This window comes from Phacochoerus africanus, chromosome 9 (genome assembly GCF_016906955.1).
Source record: "Phacochoerus africanus isolate WHEZ1 chromosome 9, ROS_Pafr_v1, whole genome shotgun sequence".
In the NCBI taxonomy this organism is placed as follows: Eukaryota; Metazoa; Chordata; class Mammalia; order Artiodactyla; family Suidae; genus Phacochoerus; species Phacochoerus africanus.
Genome location: NC_062552.1, coordinates 2,395,873 through 2,417,578, shown reverse-complemented (window position 1 = coordinate 2,417,578; position 21,706 = coordinate 2,395,873). Strand labels below are relative to the sequence as shown.

Here is a 21,706-nt window from a genome sequence, read left to right as displayed (position 1 = left end):
TCAAAGCACATCTATGAAGATTGAGTAAGAAACTTTTTAATTGAAATGGAAAAATACCCAACTTGAGCAATGAAAAAGCCAGGAGGCAGTATAGAAACGAGAAACATATTTTATTAAGTTTTCCTAGTCAGTAAGAAACACTGCTACTGAAGTGCAAGTTACAATTTGAATGATACTGGAACAATTAGGACACACAAGAGTATTTTCAGAGATCAGCTTCCATATCTTGATCACTAAATGGAAAGATTCTTCAGAAGAAGAGTCCCTTACCCTACACACAGGAGAAGAAAAATTAAAGATGTCATGCTGATATCCATCAAAGGAACTGGAAAACTTTTTTTAAAAGTCAACTTAGCATACACTGACATGTAAAAAACACAAACGAATCTTCAGTGAACATTTCTATAAGGGGGACATTTCACCTCAAAAAAAGATAATTCATGTTGAATATACGCTTGAACTAAGTTACTAGGAAAGAAACTTTATGAAGCCCAGTTTGCAAAGCTCTCAGGCTGACATGAAGTGCTACATATTTGATCATCTGGCTTCTTTCCTATCTCAGTATTTGAAAGGGGCTTCCTTAACGGCTTGGCCTACGTCTGAAGGTACGTGACTCCCCTTGCCAGCAGCTTGAGGTCCGCGACAAATGACGGCCAGAGCACAGGGAACGTGGAGCAGGAAGAACGCAAAGCAACGATCTGAGGACTCTATGTTTCACCGCCTCCACCACACACCACACACACAACGTTTGTATTGTGAGCATGTCCTGAGTGTTTTAGGAAAAGAAAGTGGTAATTATAAAGGCAAAAAAAAAAAAAAAAAAGAAAGCAAAATTATTTTGAAAAAAGCAGCAGAAGGAATGAAACAGGTGCTGGGGATAAAGGACAAGATGCTATTAAATACAAATGCTGGGAGCCACCCCCTCCCTTCAAAACTCTGCAACTCCAGCCTCATTTCTGACAACCTTTGAGGGGAGGTCTACCCAGAGGTGGGGTCTGAGACCCGTGAGAGGTACTCCCCAGTCGCAGCGAGAACTGCACCCCAGGACTCGGGGGCCCCCGAAGGCTCACACTCACTGGCACGTTTTTGCCCTCAAGTGTCACAGAGCCAGCATCACGAGAACTGTATTTGAGAACCGCACATCTGCCGAGGGCTGCTCAGCCGGGCCCCTGGCCCCGACCTAACACAGGGCCCAACACTCTACAACAATCGTGGGGGCGTGGAGAGAGGCTGCTTCCGGGCTTCCTATCAAATAGATCGTCTGGGAATGCCGTGTTCGGGGGAGAAGAGCCGCAGGCTGCCGCCTCACTCCCTTAAGATGGGAAACCGACAGTGGCTCTGGACGTCTGGTCTGTTTCGAGACCACTGCTGAGCCCTGGCCGCGGACAGACTTGGGGCGAGCTGGGGGCACCGCAGGAGCTGAGTGGGGCTCCAGGAGCCCAGGCCCCGGCCTTGGGAGGGCGCTGGGCGAGGAGAGGTGACACCCCGCATGGGGGGGGTGGGGCGGCTTTCTGACGGAAGCTCTTCGGGGGCAGCTGGTTTTCTAACACGCCCGGGGAGCTGTCTGGACACCCCGTGCGGTGGGGCACCTCCCCGCCCACGTCGCCCACCTCGCTAGATGTGGCCGCTATCCTCACTGGAGGGGAGGGAGGGTGGGGAGGGAGGCAGGCGGCAGATGACGGAACAAGCATTTCACAATGGACACAGTGCCACCACTGAGTACCAGACATGAACACACCCAATCACAAAGGCTGCAAAACAAAAAACTGGACGCAAATTAAATGGAGGAGTTTTCTCTTTTTTTTTTCTTTCTTTTTTTTTTTTTTTAATCTTTTATGGGACAGAAACCTTAGCTCATGTCTTCTGGTGGCATCATCTTCCACTGAGCTGCACCTAAAACACAAAGAACAAGTAACAAGCAACTTTGTTTTTTAAAGAACATGTAACAGTTTTGAAGGCATAAGATGAACTGTTTCTACTGGAAGTTAACTTACTTAAAATAAGTCTACAAAATGAAGCCATGAAAAGCACCAGAAACATCCAAATGTTAACTACTTTGAGTGAAAAGTAACTACAAAAGCCTGGCCCGAATGCAGCATATTCTCAGCAAGGTGAGTCATGGTGGGGGCCTCGCTGCCGTCTCACTCCGGCAGGAGAGCTGCGCCTCCGAGCCTCATTTACGAGGCCTCACTGCCTGGCCTTTGCTTTAGGTCTAAACCACGAGCGAGCAGACGGGGTCCAGACTCAAAGCTGGCTTCTGATAGCGTCTGTCACCTTCCTGGCTGCAGTTCATGTCTTTAAATGGAGCAAAACCCACCAGAAGAATGCTGCTATTCTGATTTTCCATTCTTGAATGCACCAAAATGTGCATGCCTGTTGTAATTAGGTGCCTGGGTGAATAGAAAAATCCCATTTACAATTTCAAAAGATCAGGTAAACCCCCCAAGGCTGCTTGTTTCCACATTCCTCAGGGAGCCAAGCACTAATTTTACCACCCAAAGAGAACCGATGCCATACATTTCTGAAAATTCGCCTCTACCACGTTAAAAACACTACTTCCTCTGTGTTGCAAAACCACCCTGATTTACATGACTTGGCTTTACATTGTTGCTAAACGTTTATCTACACATGCTGTCGGAAATAACCTTGTTAGGAAGGTGAAGCTGGTGTCTCAGCAAATCAGACCCTGGAGAGGCGGTGAGTGGCCTGTGCCCCGTTCTCCTTCTCCTCTTTCCGCACCATCAGGAGGAAGAGTGAGAAAATAGCAGAAACATTAGTTACACCCTGAGTCGCACCCCGCAACCTACAGGCGTTACCTCACTACACTGCGAGCTGCCGCTATCTCGGGAGGATGCTTTGAGGGCTCGGTCGGGATCCCAACCTGCCCTGAGGCGCTGAGCCCGGGGCGGAGCTAGGTCTTTAAGGGACAGTTCCTTCCGTCAGGCTCAAAGGAAGCAGCGAGAGGTCGCCTCGCACTACAGGTACGGTTACCTGACTCGCCAGCACTGAAGACAACACTTTTAGAAATGGCTACAAATGCCTTGTTCACAAAAGCCTTTATTCTCTAGTGGTGCGGACTGAGAACACACAGAAACCTGCATGGTGCACGTCACATGCAGTAGAACCATCTCCACTTTACAGTGAGCGCGTGCCAACTGTTTTAGGCAAACGGACGACACTTTCAAGTCACATTCTTAAAGGACAGTTTCATTTACAAAAGAAGGAGAAGGTAAAGAAGCAATTACCGCTTTTAAAAAGCAGCTGCTTTGTTCAAGAGTGGGAGGTTTACGCCTGTATTGAAAGACAACATGATCACAAGAAGTGAAAATGAACAAACGGAAACGCTTTTACCACAAAGCAGTACACTTTCAAAACGACATACAAATAGTTAAAATTCATTACGTGGCCTATCTAACTTTAAATAGGAGGACTTCCAGAATCAGGCCTCAACATTTGTTATCAGTAAATGAAAGTACGCCCGTTTCCAGGTCACTAGGAGCTGTGTTTAACAAAATGTATATAAAGTCTATAGCAAGTTGATCTAGAAAAATTAAAGGTCATAAGAAACAGTACACTGAAGGCGCTCCATCCATCAAGCGCATACTCTTCAAATTTTAAATGTGATGACAGAACAGAAATTGTAACTATGCCACAGGTGCGATGCCAGAAAAGAAACAAGATCAGTTATCACACATGCAGGGAATCCGCCACAAAGCTAAGAACATCCCTCCTTTGTCAAATTGTTCCAATAAACTAACATCTGCAGACACCGGGAGGCGGATGGTTCAGCTTACCTTCAGTGTACTGAATGCTGTACGCAACCTGCTTTAAAAGAGGAGACCGTCCCTGCAGGCAGGCTCAAGAAGGAACAGGCCCCTTTCGGCACTGACTACACCCAGGGCATGCCGCTGTGGCCTGCACACACACACCTAGGGAAATGTGAATATAAACAGCATTTATGCCGGCCTTTTTCTCCGAAGACCACAATGAAGCCAAGTTTGCCAAAATAAATCAACCACCCAGCACTAGCCCTCGTTTGTAACCGATGCTTCCGTCTCTGCTGTGACCTGCAACCCTTGACATTCGCACTGAAACTCTGGGCAGCCTTGGCAACTACAACAGTTCTACAGTGGAATTTCACATCCGACACAAAACAGATCAACTAACACTTCTAAAAGAAATATCACCCTTGGTGTTAATTCAAATATATCATGCGTTCTCAAATTTGCTGGAGAAATATTTATAAGTTTATATACATTAATAAACTGCTGTGAAATCTCGTCAGTCTTTGTACTTAATTACTCAACCCCTTGGAGCTTCTTCTCTGGTTTAAATCTTCTCCTGGATGAAGGCATGCTGCAGGGCCTGGTTGATGCTAATCCGCTTAGCAGGGTCCAACATTAGGATCTGGTCCAACAAGTCCTTGAGCTGGTGCACTTTTTTACGCTGGTCCTCGGGAAGGCGCTGGCAGCCAATCAGGTCGGCCAACAGGTCTTTAGTTGGGTTAATGGTGCTCATGACAGTAACCTTCTCCTAGAAATAATGTTTAAAATGCGTTTCTCTAAATCACGACACCTACAGAAGGTCAAAGACGCCACTGAAAAGATCAACCCCACGCTACGTTAACTACAGTCGTTTTCCTAAAGCGTCATTCTGCAGCTCAGTTTTGTAAAAAGATTAGGACGACCGCAGAAGGGGACTCTCTGAGCATTCCAAACCGTACGTTAAGGAGTTCAGGTAAGTCACAGCAAGCACCTGCTGCGTGAACTCTTCTCTCCCTGCTCTGAAGCAGCAGAGACAAGCTGTGAGGGCGTCGCCACGAGGCTGCGGGGCAACCACAGCGCCGTCCGCGCTTCAGCCGGCACAGCTCGCGCACGACGGGGACTTCACGTGGTGCCCGAGGCGGAAGGACGTTTTTTTTAGGGGAGGGGGACGTTTAAAAGGCAAGAAGTGTCGGGATGGCCGGTGGCACAGAGCACGGAGCCCTGGGCCCGCCGGGTGTGTGTATGGGTTGGTGGTGGGGGGGGGGTCTATAAGGTCGCGAGGAGGGAGGAAGGTCTTTCTGGGGAGTTAAGCCCATTCTCTTCTAGGTACCGGGGTTTCTAGGCAGGGAGAGGAACACCAGCGGATCCGTTTCCGGAAACAGGGCCCTGGCAGCAGCACAGAAGCTGGATGGGAGGCCAGACCAGGAGAGCGACCCAAGGAAAGGGCCTCCAGACGACACTTAGAATCAGCTCATTCCACTAGGCAAACGTTTTCACATTTCTTCATCTTTTCTACAACCCGATGTGTTTTAATTAGCAATTGGCCAACAGCGGCAGGACTTGTCTGTCGTGTTTAAAATACTCACAGCTCCTAGAACCACCCAGCACTCAATTCATTAGCAGTAAGACCATCACTCCACGTAGCAACGCCCAGAAGACACTCACCCTCTCTGTTACTTTATCAACTTCTATGTACATAAAGTTGAGGTTCTGATCAAAATGTTGGTCTTTAAACACACCTTTCCGAATCATCTGGGAAGAAAACAAAACAAAACTTGGATTCGGAGCTCCGAGACACAGTCTGGTCTACCGCGCACAGTTAATACAAACAAGTCACACAGACGCAGCTTCAAGTCTCTCTGGCTTCATTTACCGCCTGGAAAATGATCTCAGATTCCTTGCTCTTCAGAGTCTAACATCTTCGGAAAAGCTAGTACAAGTGCTGTACCTACAACTACCTAATAACACGAAATTGTGGCGTTCCCACTGCGGCTCAGCGGAAACGAACCCGACCAGGATTCATGAGGATGCGGGGTCGATCCCTGGCCTTGCTCCGTGGGTTAAAGATCTGGCGTTGCCGTGAGCTGTGGTGTAGGCTGCAGAGGCAGCCTGGATCCCGAGCTGCTGTGACTGTGGTGGAGGCCGGCAGCTGTAGCTCTGACTAGACCCCTAGCCTGGGAACCTCCATGTGCCATGGGTGTGGCCCTAAAAGGCAAAAAAGGCCCCCCCCCCCCACGACACTGTGTTTTCCCAGGCAATGACTTAAGCTAATCACAACATCAAGCTGTACTTGCACTAGTCACAACTGAAGATTAAACAAGGACACAGTCATCTGTCCTTGGGCGGGACAGATGACCAGGGCCGTTCCCTGGGCCGTTAAGAACCCAGTGACATTAAAAACTATGCTCCAACAGCCCTGAAGTGATACAAGTCAGGTCTCATTAAAGCAAGTGTCAAAATGGCTAATCTTCCGGGCAACTTACTCTAAACAAGCCCAACATAACAGAATTTGGATAAGACCTAAAAAACCCATAACGGCCTCTGACCTATAAGGAGAAAAATCTCTACATCTCTCAGAAATCCAGCAAATAAGCTGGAATCATAAAAGCCTAAGATATGGTCTTCAGACTTTTTTTTTTTTTTTATTGTTGTTGTTGTTTTTGTCTTTTTGCTATTTCTTTGGGGCCGCTCCCACGGCATATGGAGGTTCCCAGGCTAGGGGTCGAATCGGAGCTGTAGCCACCGGCCTACGCCAGAGCCACAGCAACACCGGATCCGAGACGCGTCTGCAACCTACGCCACAGCTCACGGCAACGCCGGATCCTTAACCCACTGGGCGAGGCCAGGGATCGAACTCGCACCCTCATGGTTCCTAGTCGGATTCGTTAACCACTGCGCCACGACGGGAACTCCCAGACATTTTTATGTATGCCTACAGTTTGGGATTTTCTGTTAAACAAAAAGGGATTATGAGTGAAGCATTAACGTAAGTTTTTGGTTAGAAAACTGTTTTTCCGTACCTTCTCCCTTCCCCAAACAGCTTCCAACCTTTAACAAACGGACCGGGACTGCCAGCGAGCCTCTCCCCTCAACTCCCCGTTCAGTCTGTGACGACCAGTCCGCCCTCGCCTCGGCCCCTGTGCCCTGGATCGCCTGTCACCCCGCCTGTTCCCAGCCAGGCTGCTCCAGGGGAGCGAGAGGACAGAGAGGTGGGCACCGCCAGTCTACGCGGTGCTTAGACGCAGCTGCGTCAGCTCCCTCAAGGCTAGGTCTACCCCAAGCTACAGGCCCTGTCCTCTGGCTCCATTCGGGAGGGTGGAGAAAAGCACCAAGACAGACTTTGGCAGGAAAAGGGAAACGGGATTCTCCCCCTCTCGACAGCTCCCGGCTGATGAGAACCACCAGTCTGAACACCAGGAACGAGAGAGAGCTAAGAAAGGATGTTTCGCAGCCTCGAGTGGCACGTGAGTGGCAGCAGCTGGCCTACAGGAGTCTAGCAGAAAGCACTGCTAAGACCCCGGAGGCAACAAGCTCAGGCTAAGCTCCTACCTTATTCGGCATCTTTCCCTTGAGATCCATGGCGAGCTTCAACATATGGTTATTGGTTTTGCCAGGAAATAGGATTTTCCCGGTATAGAGTTCATACAGGGTACACCCTACGGACCACATGTCTATACCGTAGTCATAGCTTTTACCTATAACTGAAAACAACACAGGTTTCAAGGTACAACGACAGAAACAACTATTGCCGTCCACGGGGCGATCAAGTTCGCCTGGACTGCACACCCGCCTCCGAGTTCCTAACCTCGGCACCACCTCTCTGCTCTTTCCCACTACTTCTCAGCCGAGCCTCTGAACCTTGAAAGGCCTTTTAAGGATGAGGGCGTGGGGAGGACCCAGGGGCAGGAGGACGAAACCCAGAGGCCCACGCAGCCCGTGAAGGTGACCAGCAGGCCTCAAGGACCAAGAGCAGCCTGCAAAGTGCAGGGCTTCTTCCCAGCTCTGCCTTGCCACTCCTGCCACGCCACCGCCACCGCCACCGCCAGGCCGTGTCCCTCTAGCAGGGAGGGGGACCTCGGGGCCGTCCCCTCCCTCATGAATGACCGCGGGCAGCTGCTTAGCGCTGCGGGAACACGGCGCTCAGCCGGGACCCACGCCACCCTCGCCGCCTCCCGGCCCTGGTCACAGGGCATCCGAAGACACTTACTGATTTCAGGAGCTCGATAAAATCTACTGACGAGATAAGGCGTTATGTCGTTATCCGCGACGTGGGAAGCCGAGCCAAAGTCGCAGAGCTTCAAGATCGTTTTCGATTCATTAACCTGCAAAACATTTCATGACGGAAGTTTAACTCAGGCCAGGAATAATTAATAGAACTCTCATATAAAAATCATTGGCTTTGAGAAGTTATTTCCAAGACTGACAGCAAAGTCACTCATTTTTAAATTCCTTTTTCTAATTATTTTGTGACTCAATTTTCTAATGAATGAAAGAGCTACCACATATTTGATTATAATCAGTGAAAGAACTTTCTTCAGTGAGGAGATCAGGGATAAGAACTAGTCAATTTAATTTTAACCAGTGCTATTTAGAAAAGGGAGGACTAGTAAGAGAAAGCACTGAAGCTGTGTCTTTAAAAAACCCCAGAAAACACGAAGGAAGTTACTCTTTAAAGGGATACGAAGACGTCTGTTAACAAGGGGTCAGACTCAGATGAACTTACAACTGACTCGAGTTAACTTCTGTTTGCCAGAAAATTACGCCGGCAGTGACAGCACACGTATGATTCAGACTGAATGTGGATAAAGACAGAATAAAAACGTTCTTCATCTGAAGCTGCTAGACCAACCCAAATTTAGCACTCACTTAAAAAAAAAAAAAATGAAATCCCTTAGCTATAAAGAAGGTATTAGTCAGGAAAATGTTAACTCTATTGGGCAAAACTCATCAACACGAACACCGAATTAGTCACGTGTTTCTTTTCCTCTGCCAACACTTCCACATACACAGTGACAGCGGCATCTGCCGGGAAGGGCTGCAGGTGCTCCCAGGGCTGCTGCCACGCCTGAGTCGGAAGCACGGTCGGGATTAACAAGTGAGGTAATTCACAGTGCAGAGTCCCCTTCCCCCCTTCAAGAGAGACACACACAAATGCGAGTTGGGACTTGAACTCGGCCTACCGTGCCCACCCCCGAGACACACGACCCTGCGGCAAAGGGCCCCGGCCAGCTCTCCTGGGACACCGTGAGGCCAGGTCAAGGTCCGTGTTACGACCGGCCCGTGACAGAAGATACCCTCGGAATTCACAACAGGCACGACGTGAACGGCCATGTCGATGGCCCCCTGCGCCCGGGACCGGGAACCCCAGCGCCTTCCAATGGAAAGGCCTCGGATGCTTTGTGATATAAGCTGCATCCAGCTGCTTAAGGACGCAGTTTCGGTAGGCAGAGAAACCCCAGAACTATAAACTGCACGACAGGGGCTGGAGAAAGCGCCTCGGCAGGAGCAGGGACCCCGGGCCTCTTCGTCCCACGTGCCCGGAGGGACGTGGTGCTTCCACGGCTCAGACGGCTGCCAGCTGGGCTCCAAGCCCTGGCTTTTCATTAACAAACAGCTCCACGTGGCCACTCATGTCTATTTTTCCCTTTCTCAGGAAGAAGGAAAAACTGTCTGACACACACATGAAAACCTATACTAGTTTAGGATCAGCTCAAAAATCATGTTTTAAAAACAAGCACTTTTAAGACGCTGCCACTGTCTTATGCAACCCCTGTGGCGTCACACAGACACTCGCTGCACAACTACCTCTGCCTACAACTCACTGGTACCGTGTCTACTGTTTCACGGTGGCTTCTCAGCCCTTCCACCCCCCGGTTCTGTGACACTCGTGACACATTATAAACAAGGACCAAGCACAACAAACTGGAAGGCCTCCTTACTGCGGGAGTCTGGAAGGAAATATTAAGATAGCAAAAAAAAAAAAAAAAAAAAGAAGAAAAAGAGGAATCTGAACTAGGAACTAAGTTACTGATGAGAAGGGGTCCTAAACAAACCTGAACAAGACTGCATCTTCTTCTCAACAGGTGGACTATGTTCCTGGCAGACAAGCCAAGAATCCCCTGAGCGTGAAGATGCCCCAGGCTCTGACGGGACGAGGGTGCAGGGCCGGGGAGGGCAGGGGCACGTGGGTTCAAAAGCAAACGCTGGGACACCTGCTCTCCCTCACTGGAGGCCAGGAGCCGGGAGAGGCCGCACCGGGAGAGGTAAGCCTGCAGTACAAGGCCCCACAGCTTCTGATGCATGAAGGACAAAGGGACGAGCCTCCTTCTGGGCACTGCCGCCCGACCCCATGCATCTGCTTCGGAGTGAGTCCTCCTCGCACGGCCCTCGCTCGTCCACCAAAGCGCAGAACAGAGGCCTCGGACACCACCTCCGGAAGGGCAACACCGCCGCCTTCGCTCAGCTGTTTCCGGCAACGAGCCCACCGCCACCACCTCAGAGCACTCCTAGGAGCTGTGTGAACTCAAACCCACCACTGAAAGGGAAAAACTGGGACAGCAGCTGACTTCCTCTCTCTACATTTTACTGCAAAATTTCATGGCCCAACTTCTGAAAAAGTAAAAACGGGCAAGATCATTTGTAATAGGGAGTCAATATACTGAATTACTCTTCTAAGACATCATTTCTAGAATACAGTGGTAATCACACATCGGGTAAGAAGCTGGACCAAGTGTCAGGAAGCCCGACTGCCGACTTACCAAGATATTGTCTGGCTTGATATCTGCGTGGAGGATATTGCATCTTTTAAGGAGTTTCAGTGCCAAGAACAACTGCTGACTATAGGATCGTACGGCCTTAATATGAAGGCCGACATCCTTACCATATTTTTTTAACACCTCTCGTAAATTCATACTTTTAGGAAAGAAAAACAAACAAAATTAGGGATTAAAATGCAAAATAGAAATTAAAAAGGCAAAAACATTTTTAAGACTGCAGTAAAAAGCAAGTCCAAAATAAAATTACAAGGAAAATATTCTGTTCAAGAACCTCCCCCCAGAGTTCCCGCCATGGCGCAGTGGGTTAAGAACCTGACTCTTCAGCTCAGGTCACTGCAGAGGCGTGGGTTTGATCCCTGGCACAGCGCAGTGCATTAAGGACCCAGCACTGCTGCAGCTGCAGCTGCAGCTGCAGCTCAGATTCAGTCCCTGGCCTGGAAACTGCCATATGCCACAAGTGTGGCCAAAAAAACCCCACCAAAAACCAAAAAACAAAAGACCTCTCTCCCCCATGCTTGATAGATTATTCTACACTGAAACCAGAGCAATAGGAAGCTGTGTCTACACAATTTCCAAAACACAGAATGGGAAGGTATGCAGTGGTCAAATTCCTACTGATTTGAGAACTGGCTTACATCTGAAAGCATAAGCAACGGAGCCATGCTTTTGAAGATCAAAACTGTATATTCCTAACTTCACTACTCTCATTTCTTTTCATTCTGGTTTAATCCTTCCTTGGACGAGAGATTCTGAGATTCTCTTGGTCAAGCTCAAGGCCACAAGATGAGTGTGGCTCATGGTACAGAGCCAACTACTGTCTACACGCTAACGACCGTCAGGAAGCTAGCTAAAAACAATAAACACCAATAGACACGGTAAACACCAACAGCTAAAAGCAAAAACCAGAGCCACTAGGAAAACCAAACCCAATTCCTGGAAAATGTGCCACACAGTTATCTAAACTGAGGCTGGGCGAGAGGAAGCCGCTAAGTCTTCAGTGTAGACAGATGTACAGGTTCTGACACTGTACCTCAGAGGCTCAAACACAAGACAGAGATGCTGCTTGTGATAAAAGTGTCTGAAGAGTCGCAAACAGTGGAATTTGTCATCAGGATCGGCGTCGTTAAGTTTTTTCAAGAATTCTAGTTCTTTTAAGCCAGTCTTTTGCCTGAAATGAAAAGGAAATTTAGGTCGAAAGTGACGACATCTAGGATTCAGGACAACTTCACAGCACGCCTTTGCTCGGTGCCGCCTGCGTACTGCAGGCGCTACTAACCAGGCTGCTAAGGAGTGACAAGACTCCAACAGTCACAGGACACTTCACTCTTAACCAGCCAGTGTTTCCATGGAGTTAATTTCCAAAATAATTAATTATCCAAACGCGGAGGAACAAACCCGCTCTGCTCAAAGGGAAATCGATCTGGCACCTTTTCTTTAGCTCCAAATGTCTTGCTGTACTATCCTCTGAAATTCCAGTTACAATGTGTCAGCAGGCTACATTTTAAAGTTGGTGTCTATAACACAGAAACTGGGGGTTTCCACTAAACAGAATTAACTTTCTAAGCAGGGAAGCCTAAGACTTTAGCATAAATCGAAACACTTCTTTCTAGTGATTTCAAACCAATGCTAAGTTGACTCTCTGGCCAGCTCGGAGCAAGGGACCAGGCAGGCCTTAAGGCACACAGGCAGGGCAGTTACCTCCTTGTTAATAAGGAGAAAGGGGACAGACGAAAGATGCAGGTAATTCCCGGAACCACGTGAGAAATCCGTTCTACCTTTCACAGGCCACCCCACGCTCGGGGACAGCCCATCAGTGCCACCTGCTTTCTCACCTCTGGTCCTGTGGGTGACGGTTCACAGCAGGGACGCCCCCCAGACTAGTGGGAGGCGGCACCTAGTGGCCTCAGTGCAGTCGGTGCGGAAACGCACGGAGCTGCGAACCCGCCGCCTCTAGGTCACGTGACACGGAGTGTCAGTCAAACACCCCGTCCAAAGAGCCGCCCTGCAGCCCTCCAAGTGCAATGCCTGCCGCCCGGACCGAGGCCCGCCCCTTCCACACAGGCTCATGGGTCAAGGCCTGGGCTGCGAAGGCTCGTGCCGCCCCCGGACTTACATGAGCTCGTTGTTCCGGATGATCTTCACGGCCACCTCCTGGTTGGCCCTCGCGTTGTCCCTGGCACGCACCACGTTACTGAACACGCCCTGACCCGTGTAGCCGTACACGTTGTAGCGCTTATCCAGGACCTCGCCTATGTTCACACCTAAGGAGGGCAACGGAAAAATGGGAGTTCCGGCCACAACCAACAGCGCTGAACAAAACTAGGAGAGGCGCACGACACATCAAGGGGCAGCGAGCAGTGCAGCCACTTAAAAGACGCGTGTCCATCAGTCTCCACTGTGTGCCTGGCTTCCCGACACCACAGAGAAGCCAACTGTTCCGGAAGCCTCAGCTTCCAACCATTACAGGCCACTTCTGCTGACGACCCTGACGTCCAGCAGGGGGAGACATGTGCTTTCAGCCACAGCCTGCACGACAAACACCGGCTGCCTGGCACCCCCCAAGTTCCTAGTGTGCCGTCCTCTAGGTTTCAGTTCAAGACAAGCACCCCTTCTCTCGAGGACGAGCTCACAGCTACAGCGCCTCTGCACAGGCTTCAGGTGCACATCAAGTCCAACCTCACTTCCATCGACGATGCTTCCAGGCTGCTTACTAGAACCAAGGTGTGTTCACGCAGGCGCCAGGTGTGCCACACTTGAAGTGATGGCACGGAGAGCTCTCCCAGGTGTGAAGGCCTCCTTATGCTACTGGGACATGCATAAACGCCTAAGAACTGTGCACTTACGGTAATAGCCTTCCGCATCAGTCCAGTTATCCCTGAGATTGGGATTCTCTTTGAAATCTTTTCCAATGCCAGCAGCCCGAAGACGCGCACTCTGAAATGAAGGCAGCAACATGAGCTATTGACCCCCCGCTTAGGCAGACATTTAAAGCACTTGCTTTAAAAGAAAAAAGTGGGTGAAGCCAGCTAAAATTTGATCAAAACATTTTAGGCCTAATCAGGTCAACTTGAACTCTGACTTGCGTAAATGCAACGTAGCTAGGACGTGGTTATCACTGCCTCTGGTACTGCCACACTCGGGGGGGAAAAAAAGATTTTTTCCAAAAGCTTCCAAAGATACAATTAGAGCGTAAAACCTGATCTGAGTTTCTAAAGCTGCCAACAGGAAGAAGACGAGCACTACGAATGGGCACGGAGTTCGGTGTCCACCTCTGTCTCCTACAGATGCTCACATTGCTCCTGCCGCCCCGTCACAGCCCGCTTCTCTTCCCACCCACGCGGCCAGTGTCCCTGGCTGCACGGGGTGAGTCTGTGTGGGGATGGAAAAAGCCTTTACTACACACCACTCTCCCCAGTGCCCAGCACGTCCTCCAGGGTCTTCCGGGCAAGTGATGGCAGCCAATACTTAAACGGGCTCACAATCCCTCAGCCTCTCCTAACCCACCTTTGTCTGGTGTTCCTGCTGCAATGTACCCTTCCCGGGAGCTGGCCCAGGGCCCTGCACTACCACCTATCCTATGCCATTTTAAATGTCCCTGCTAAACACTTACCTCCCCCACGCCCTTTACCAAAACCCCCTGTACTTCTCGTGTTCTCCTAAATTTAAGATGGTCTCATTCTTTTAAGTATGTTTTAAAACTTTTTCAAGAAAAACCACTGATACAGGAGTTCCTATTGTGGTTCAGCGGAAACGAACCCGACCAGTCTCCAAGAGGATGCAGGTTCAAGACCTGGCCCCACTCTGGAACTGGTGTTGCTGTGAGCTGCGGCATAGGTTGCAGATGCAGCTTGGATCCGGTGTGGCTGTGGCTGTGGTCAAGGCAGGCAGCTATAGCTCCGGTTTGACCCCTGGTTTGGCAACTTCCATATATTACAGGTGCAGCCCCCCCCACCACCAAAAAGAAAAAGAAAAACCACTGACAAAATGGCTCTAAGGGACCAGAATTTCATAACTCATTGCTTATATAATAACATTCCCAACTCTTCAATGAATTATATTAGGCTCTAAGTCCTTAGGTTTCCAACCACACAGAAGCCCAAAGCGGATCCGGGCCTTGTAATTATTATTTTTTTGGCCTTTTTTAAGGGCCTAACCCTCGGCACATGGAGGTTCCCAGAATAGCTGCCAGCCTACACCACAGCCACTGTAACCTGGGATCTGAGCTGCATCTGTGACCTACACCACAGCTCTCGGCAACGTTGGATCCTTAACCCATTGAATGAGCCAAGGATGGAACCCAAAACCTCATGGTTCCAAGTCAGATTTGTTTCCACTGAGCTGCGATGGGAACTCCAGGCCTGGAAATCACTGATTTCATCTCGTCTCACCTAACAACACGCACCCGAGGTTTGTAAGTCCAAGAAAAATGTTATTTATTCATTCACTTATTTATTTAGGGCCAAACCCACAGCATAAGGAAGATCCCAGGCTAGGGGTCAAACTGGCGCTACTGCTGCAGGCCTACACCACAGCCACAGAACGGACATGCATCTGTGGCCTACACTGCAGCTCATGGCAGCGCTGGATCCTTAACTCACTCAGTGAGGCCAGGGGTGGAATCTGCATCCTCATGGACACCTGCTGGATTCATTTCCACTGTGCCGCAACGGGAACGCCCAAAGAGTTGGGTTTTTTTTTTTTTTTGGTCTTTTTAGGGCTGAACCAGCAGCATATGGAAATTCCCAGGCTACACCACAGCCACAGCAAGGCCAGACCTGAGCCGCATCTGAGACCTACACCACAGCTCATAGCAATGCCAGATCCTTAACCCACTGAGCGAGGTCAGGGATTGAACCTGCATTCTCATGGATACTAGTCAGATGAGTTTCCGCTGACACGTGACAGGAATGCCCCCAAAAAACTTTTTAAAAACAAAATAACTACACTTACATCATTTGTGTGTAACTTTTAGGAAGCTCTCAAATTGCTCTGCTGTATTTATGTTAAAATCTGACCTAATTCCAGACTTAGAGAAAAGCTACAAAACTAGTGTAGAGGTTCCAGAGAGACTTCGCCCAGACTGTCCAAGTGTTAACATGAACTTGCTTTATCCTTCTTCCGCTACACACGTACGTACTGCTCAAATACCTATTTGTTACAGATGCTTTTTTAACAGTTAACCTTTTTGACTTTACTTACATCGAAATATGCAGCAAACATATCATCAGATTCTGTAAACATATCAGGTGCCAAGAGCTTCTTCTGAGATGAACCTTAATGAAAATTAGCATTAATATTTGAGAAATGAAAAGACACAAAACACAAATACGTCAACAGAAAACAAAGCAATTCAAACATTATTCTTCCTGCACATTAGTTTTCCATTAACAACCAACTTAAAAGCAGTTTATAATACTATCTTAAAGGCATCTACTTTCTACTGAAAGAACGCATTTCAGAAAGTTAAAAGACCTACTATCATCAGCTTCCCTAACATTAATATGCTAATAACTAAGCAATGATTATGTATTAAAATGAAAGCTCAGAGTTCCCACTCTGGCTCAGCGGTAACCAAACTGACTAGTATTTGTGAGGACGTGAGTTGGATCCCTGGCCTTGCTCAGTGGGTTAAGGATCCTGCGTAGAGGTAAGCTGCAGGGTAAGTCACAGATGCAGCTCGGATCTGGAATCTGGTGTTGCTGTGGCTGTGGCAGCTGAAATTCCGATTTGACCCCTAGCCTGGGAACTTCCACATGCCAGTGGTGCAGCCCTAAAAAGACAGACAAACAAAACCAAGCAAGGAAAAAGAAGATTCCTCTTTAGAAGAATTGCATTTCTAAATTGCAACCTAAATCTCAGGAGGTTAATATCCCCACTATAGATGCAGATTTATATATTACTCTCCTAACGAGTTTAATAACCCCATTCAAAAAATGGGGCAAAAGGGAGTTCCCTGGTGGCTCAGTTGGTTAAGGATCCAGTGTCATCACTGCTGTGGCTTGGGTTTGATCCCTGGCCTGGGAACTTACACGTTTCCAGGGCCACCAACAAAACAGATAAATGAAGCGAAAAAATATAAGGAGAGTCTAGAAGAAAAGAATGTAATAGCTGTTAACCATATCAACACATCCCCACTCTCACAGCAAAGGAAACACAAATCACAGTTGAAACAAAACATCACTTCTCTCCTGTGAGACTGGCTAAAAATCCAAGTATGACAATATTCTGTTAACAAGCCCTGAATAAGAAGCACTCAGACACTGCTTGTGGGATGGCAAAACTGTATATAACCTTTATAGAAAGGAATTTGGAAATACATAGCAAAATTACGTATCCATGTATTCATTCAGACTCAGCAATCCCACTTCTAGGAAACCATTCCAAAGACACAATAACAAGGAGAGGAAAAGCGGTTACGACGAATGCTCCAATCTGCAGCCAAATATCCACCACAAGAAGGCTATCTGCGGACACTCGCTCCGCCAGAGCAGCATGCAGCTGCCAAAAGGAATGAAGACCTCTTCGTACAGATGAGCGTGCAGAGAATAATTTTTGTGCATGTGCGCATGTATAGAGAAATAACACACACACATGTGAAAAGATGTTTTAATAATTTTTTAAAACACCAAATATTCCTAAAAATCAAAAAGTAAACCGTCAGAATTTTTTATGTGCTACTGAGTTGTTAACATTAGTTGGCTCCCCTACAGCCTATATTCTGAAAAATAAAATGAGACATACCATAGGTATAGAGTAAGGAAATAAAAGGGTTCCTGTTGTGGCTCAGTGGATTAAGAACCTGACAGTTTCTGTGAGGATGTGGGTTCAATCCCTGGCCTTGCACAGTGGGTTAAGGATCTGGCATGTCTTGAGCTTGGGAACTTCCATAAGATGCAAGTGTGGCCATAACTGAAAGAGAAAGAGAGAGAGAGAGAGAGAGAGAGAGAGAGAGAGAGAGAGAGAGAGAGAGAGAGAGAGAAAGAGAAAGAAAGAGAGAAAGAGAGAGAGAAAGCAAGCAAGCAAGCAAGAAAGCTAAATCTATTAAACTGGTAGTATAACCCCATACAGAGAAGAATTATTTCAATAACTAAAAAGCTGATCTGCTGATTTGACAAATCTTGGGATGTATCCTAAGGACAAAAAGAACCATTACATTTTGAAATTGCATTTGGTGTATTTAATACTGGTAACCGCAGTGCTAACTATAGGTATGAAACCTAAGTAACCGTGTCTTTTGGGAATCACAGTTTTCTACTGGAAAAGAGACAGAAATACAAACCAAGGAAGTTAATAAAAACCCTACAACTTCAAATCAGAACCAGCAGTATGCGCACCTCCTTCCCCGCTGCGGTCCACTAGAAAGGCCCAGGAGTACATGGGCCAAATCGGGCCCCTTGGTTCTGTATGGCCCATTTTTACATTTTTTAAAGGTCTGGGGACAAACATGGTAAGGATTCTGTGACATGTGAACATAACATGAAATGTGGGGACACAGCTCATCCTCCAGGCTGGTGGCGCTGCCCTGCACCACAGGGCAGAGTTCAGGAGAAGGAATGGACAGACAGCCTAAAATAGTGAGAAAAGCCGAAAGTACTTCCTAACTGACATTCGACAGAAAGCTTGTGAACCCCGGACCCAGAAATAGCCATGTGAGACACTGCCAAGGCTGGGGGTCAAAAAGGCACCAGAAACAAGTGAAAAGGGGCTCTGGCACCCTCCCCACATCCTCAAAGAGAAAAAGGACAGCCACGGACCCCAAAGCAGGAACAGGATGACACCAGACAGCAAAAACAACAAACCCACCCAAGTCTCGCTGGTCACCTCTGAAGGCTGCCAGGGCACCGACTCTCACATACAATCTCAAGGCCAACAGGCTAAGGACACAGCACATGCCACCACAAGACCACCTACCAAGTGTTTTTGCCAAAAAAGAAACCAAAACCTATTTAAGTCTCTAACGCTACTAGTTTTCAAGAAATATAGGTGTTCCCATGTGGCTCGGCGGTTAATGAACCTGACTAGCATCCATGAGGCCGCAGGTTCCATCCCTGGCCCTGCTCAGTGGGTTAAGGATCCGGCATTGCTGTGAGCTGTGGTGTAGGCCGGCGGCTGCAGCTCCAATTCCACACCCGGCCTGAGAACTTCTATACGCTACAGGTGCAGCCCTAAAAAAGACAAAAAGACAAAGAAAAGAACGAACGAAAAAGAGATACAGAGAACAGAGAAAGTAAAGGACCTAAGAATGTGGCCAGAACAAAGTCAACACAGAAAAGACACAGGGCCCGAGGAAACGGCAGGAGAGAAACCTCAGCGAGAAAATCTGTTATAAGAAGACTCAAGAGATGGATACCCTAATATAATACATATCTCATTTGGATTTTGATTCAAACCAACTGTAATCAGACATTAGATATTTAAAAATTACCCATGTTATGAAGTGTAAGTAATGTTTTTAAAAAGCCCTTGTCTATCGCCGATGTGGCTTGGATCTGGCGTTGCTGTGGCATAGGCCGGCAGCTACAGCTCTGATTCGACCCTAGCCTGGAACCCTCCATATGCCACAGGTGCGGCCCTAAAAAAGACAAAAAAAAGACAAAAAAAAAAGAAAAAAAGCCCTTATCTAGGAGTTCCTACCATGATTGGTGGCATGGGGTCTCTGGTGCGCTGGTTCGATCCCAGCCTAGCACAGAGGGTTAAGGATCTGGTGCTGCCACAGCTAGGGCTCAGATAGGATCCCTGGCCCAGGAACCCCTTATGTCAAAGGGCGGCAAAAAAAAAAAAAAAGAAATATAAAAAGCCCTTAACAGAGATACAAAACTGAAGTATTCACAGATGAAATTAAATCACGGCTGGGATTTCCTTTAAAATAGTCCAGCAAGCAAAACAAAAGGTAGTGACCATGTGGGGACTGGGTGTACTGCTCGGGTTACGTGAACTAATCGAGAACTCTGCCTGGGCCCCACCAGCACCGGATTCCTACGCCACCCTGCAGGGGCAATGTTCCCAGCCCCCTTCTTTCTCCCCCACCCCCAGACGATGAAGCAGCAAAGCCAAAACGTCCGAGAAAACCACGGGTGAAACCAAAGGCTACCTGACGCACCATTACTCTGCTCAACTGTCATGAGATTGTGCTTGGCTTTGACGGAAGCCTCGAACGTGTCCACGTTTTCCCGTTCGTACTCCTTGACGTCGGCGGCAACCCTCTCCAGGATGTCGTCTGGGGAAGGGGACCGGGTGCGCGGGCTGCTCTGGGGGCTACTGGGCTCGGACGGCACGGACAGGTTGCTGTCCTCGGCAAGGTACTGGTATTTCTGTAACAGCAGCACAGTGTCACCGCCACCAACCCCGATGCTCCCTGCCTGAATCTACCGCTAAGAGGAGCCCCACCGAAAAGGGAGGCGCCAGGTAACGGTCAACTTCCGGGTTCCGACGTCTTAATCCCACCATCCCTTACACGTAACTCTGAGTCCACAAAACCCTCCAAGTCTTTCCCAAAGCCCTGCCCGTACCTGAACAATGGCTTGCCTTTGGAGCCGTCTCTGCTCTATCAAGGCTTCTTCGTCTTCCTCCTCTACATCAAAGTCTTCGAGGCTTAGAAAAATCACACCCACGATTAATTTCAAATACCCCCAGAGACTCCAAAACCACGGCGTTTATTATACATTCTAAAAATAAGTCGGGAGTTCCTGCTGTGGCGCAGCAGAAACAAATATGATTAGGAACCACGTGGTTGCAGGTTTGATCCCTGGCCTCGCTCAGTGGGTTAAGGATCCAGTGTTGCTGACGCTGTGGTGCAGGCTGGCAGTGGATGCTCTGGTTTGACTCCTCTATTCCAACTTGGTATAAAAAACGATCTCACCACCAAAGCGGGTAACTAAGACAGACAGGACTAATACCCTGTGGTTCCTAATGAAAACAAAGGCGGCTCGTGACACAGGGGCCCAGCGTCCACCCCAGCCGAACAGAACCCTCCAAACTCAGACTACACGACCTGTCACATAACCCACAAGACATGCACAGAAGACTGACTCAAATGTAGGCCCAAATGAATGAATGGACTTGCTTTAAATATTCAGATGGAAATTATTTCCACATCCAACGGTGTCTCTCTAAGTTGGAAAAAAGAAGACACGGGCCAGTCCCCTTCTTACTTATCATCAGATGAAGACTCCTGCTCAGCCTTCATTCCTTCGGAAAGGCTTCCTTTGAATTTGTCTTCCTTCACCTTGCTTCTGCTCCTGCGTCTGCGACCGCCCCGAGACCGAGAGCGCCTCCGGAGGCGGGACCTGCTCCTCCGAGCCCTGTCCCTGTTCGAGGAAAAACCACGCACGTTGAAGGTCGACGCGGGCAGAGGCGATTGTGTGTTGAGGAAAGGGTGCGACAGGAACTGTGTGCCTTCCAGCAGCTCACTTTTGCTGGGAATCCGGGACTGGTCTACAAACAAGGTCGTTAAAAAGGTTCGTGGCAAGGCTTCCTGGCCTGCCCGCTTGCATCTCTCACAAGCGTCCTAGCCTAATAAGCCTATTTCTTGCCTATCGAAAATTTTAAGCACGATCACCACAGAATCAGGACTGGGAGGACGAATGGAAGAGAACTAAGATGCCTGTGTGCCTGCTGACGACCCAGGGGCACCAGCCAGCTCTGGAGGCAATGGAGACCTTCTGTACCTCGACGGTGTCCATCGGGTCACATGTGCCCTCAAAACTCACAACTCGACACCCGAAAGGGTGAATTTTACTTGATATAAGTGATATGTTTCAAGAAACCTAATTTTTAAAAAAATGACTACTGGAGTTCCTGTCATGGCGCAGTGGTTAGCGAATCCAACTAGGAACCATGAGGTTGCAGGTTCCGTCCCTGCCCTTGCTCAGGGGATTGAGGACCCGGCATTGCCGTGAGCTGTGGTGTAGGTTGCAGACACGGCTCGGATCCCACATTGCTGTGGCTGTGGCGTAGGCTGGTGGCTACAGCTCCGATTCGACCCCTAGCCTGGGAACCTCCATATGCCGCAGGAGCGGCCCTAGAAATGGCAAAAAGACAAAAATAAATAAATTAATTAATTAAATAAAATAAAGAAATAAAAAGATGACTACTGCTAAGGTATGGGAAAGACAAAGGTGACGAAGCCGAACTGGAGTTCCCACTGTGGCTCAGCAGGTTAAGGAG

The 21,706-nt window shown here is 48.5% G+C and overlaps 1 protein-coding gene across 20 annotated transcripts in view; it reads right to left on the bottom strand.

Moving 5' to 3' along the window:
* Positions 1 to 91: 91 nt before the first annotated feature.
* Positions 92 to 21,706, bottom strand: part of PRPF4B (pre-mRNA processing factor 4B) — a 34,515-nt gene continuing 12,900 nt past the window's right edge. Inside the window, exons 4-20 of one of the 20 annotated variants that reach the window (XR_007137258.1) lie at positions 20,692 to 20,847; positions 20,050 to 20,131; positions 19,641 to 19,851; positions 15,740 to 15,813; positions 13,384 to 13,474; positions 12,654 to 12,801; positions 11,571 to 11,708; positions 10,523 to 10,676; positions 7,972 to 8,086; positions 7,314 to 7,465; positions 5,430 to 5,516; positions 4,257 to 4,533; positions 3,795 to 3,929; positions 3,246 to 3,291; positions 2,646 to 2,729; positions 1,849 to 1,893; positions 92 to 271 (exon numbers count right to left, since the gene is read on the bottom strand). Coding sequence is in view for 3 of the 20 variants with exons in the window: in XM_047797821.1 (XP_047653777.1) it covers positions 4,330 to 4,533; positions 5,430 to 5,516; positions 7,314 to 7,465; positions 7,972 to 8,086; positions 10,523 to 10,676; positions 11,571 to 11,708; positions 12,654 to 12,801; positions 13,384 to 13,474; positions 15,740 to 15,813; positions 19,632 to 19,851; positions 20,050 to 20,131; positions 20,692 to 20,847 (1,621 nt within the window). In the remaining 17 variants the exon portion in view is untranslated. Of the gene's footprint in view, positions 4,534 to 5,429; positions 5,517 to 7,313; positions 7,466 to 7,971; positions 8,087 to 10,078; positions 10,374 to 10,522; positions 10,677 to 11,570; positions 11,709 to 12,653; positions 12,802 to 13,383; positions 13,475 to 15,739; positions 15,814 to 19,631; positions 19,852 to 20,049; positions 20,132 to 20,691; positions 20,848 to 21,706 lie in introns of those variants that run through there. The other 19 variants (XR_007137259.1, XR_007137253.1, XR_007137246.1 and 16 more) reach the window with 19 other exon arrangements.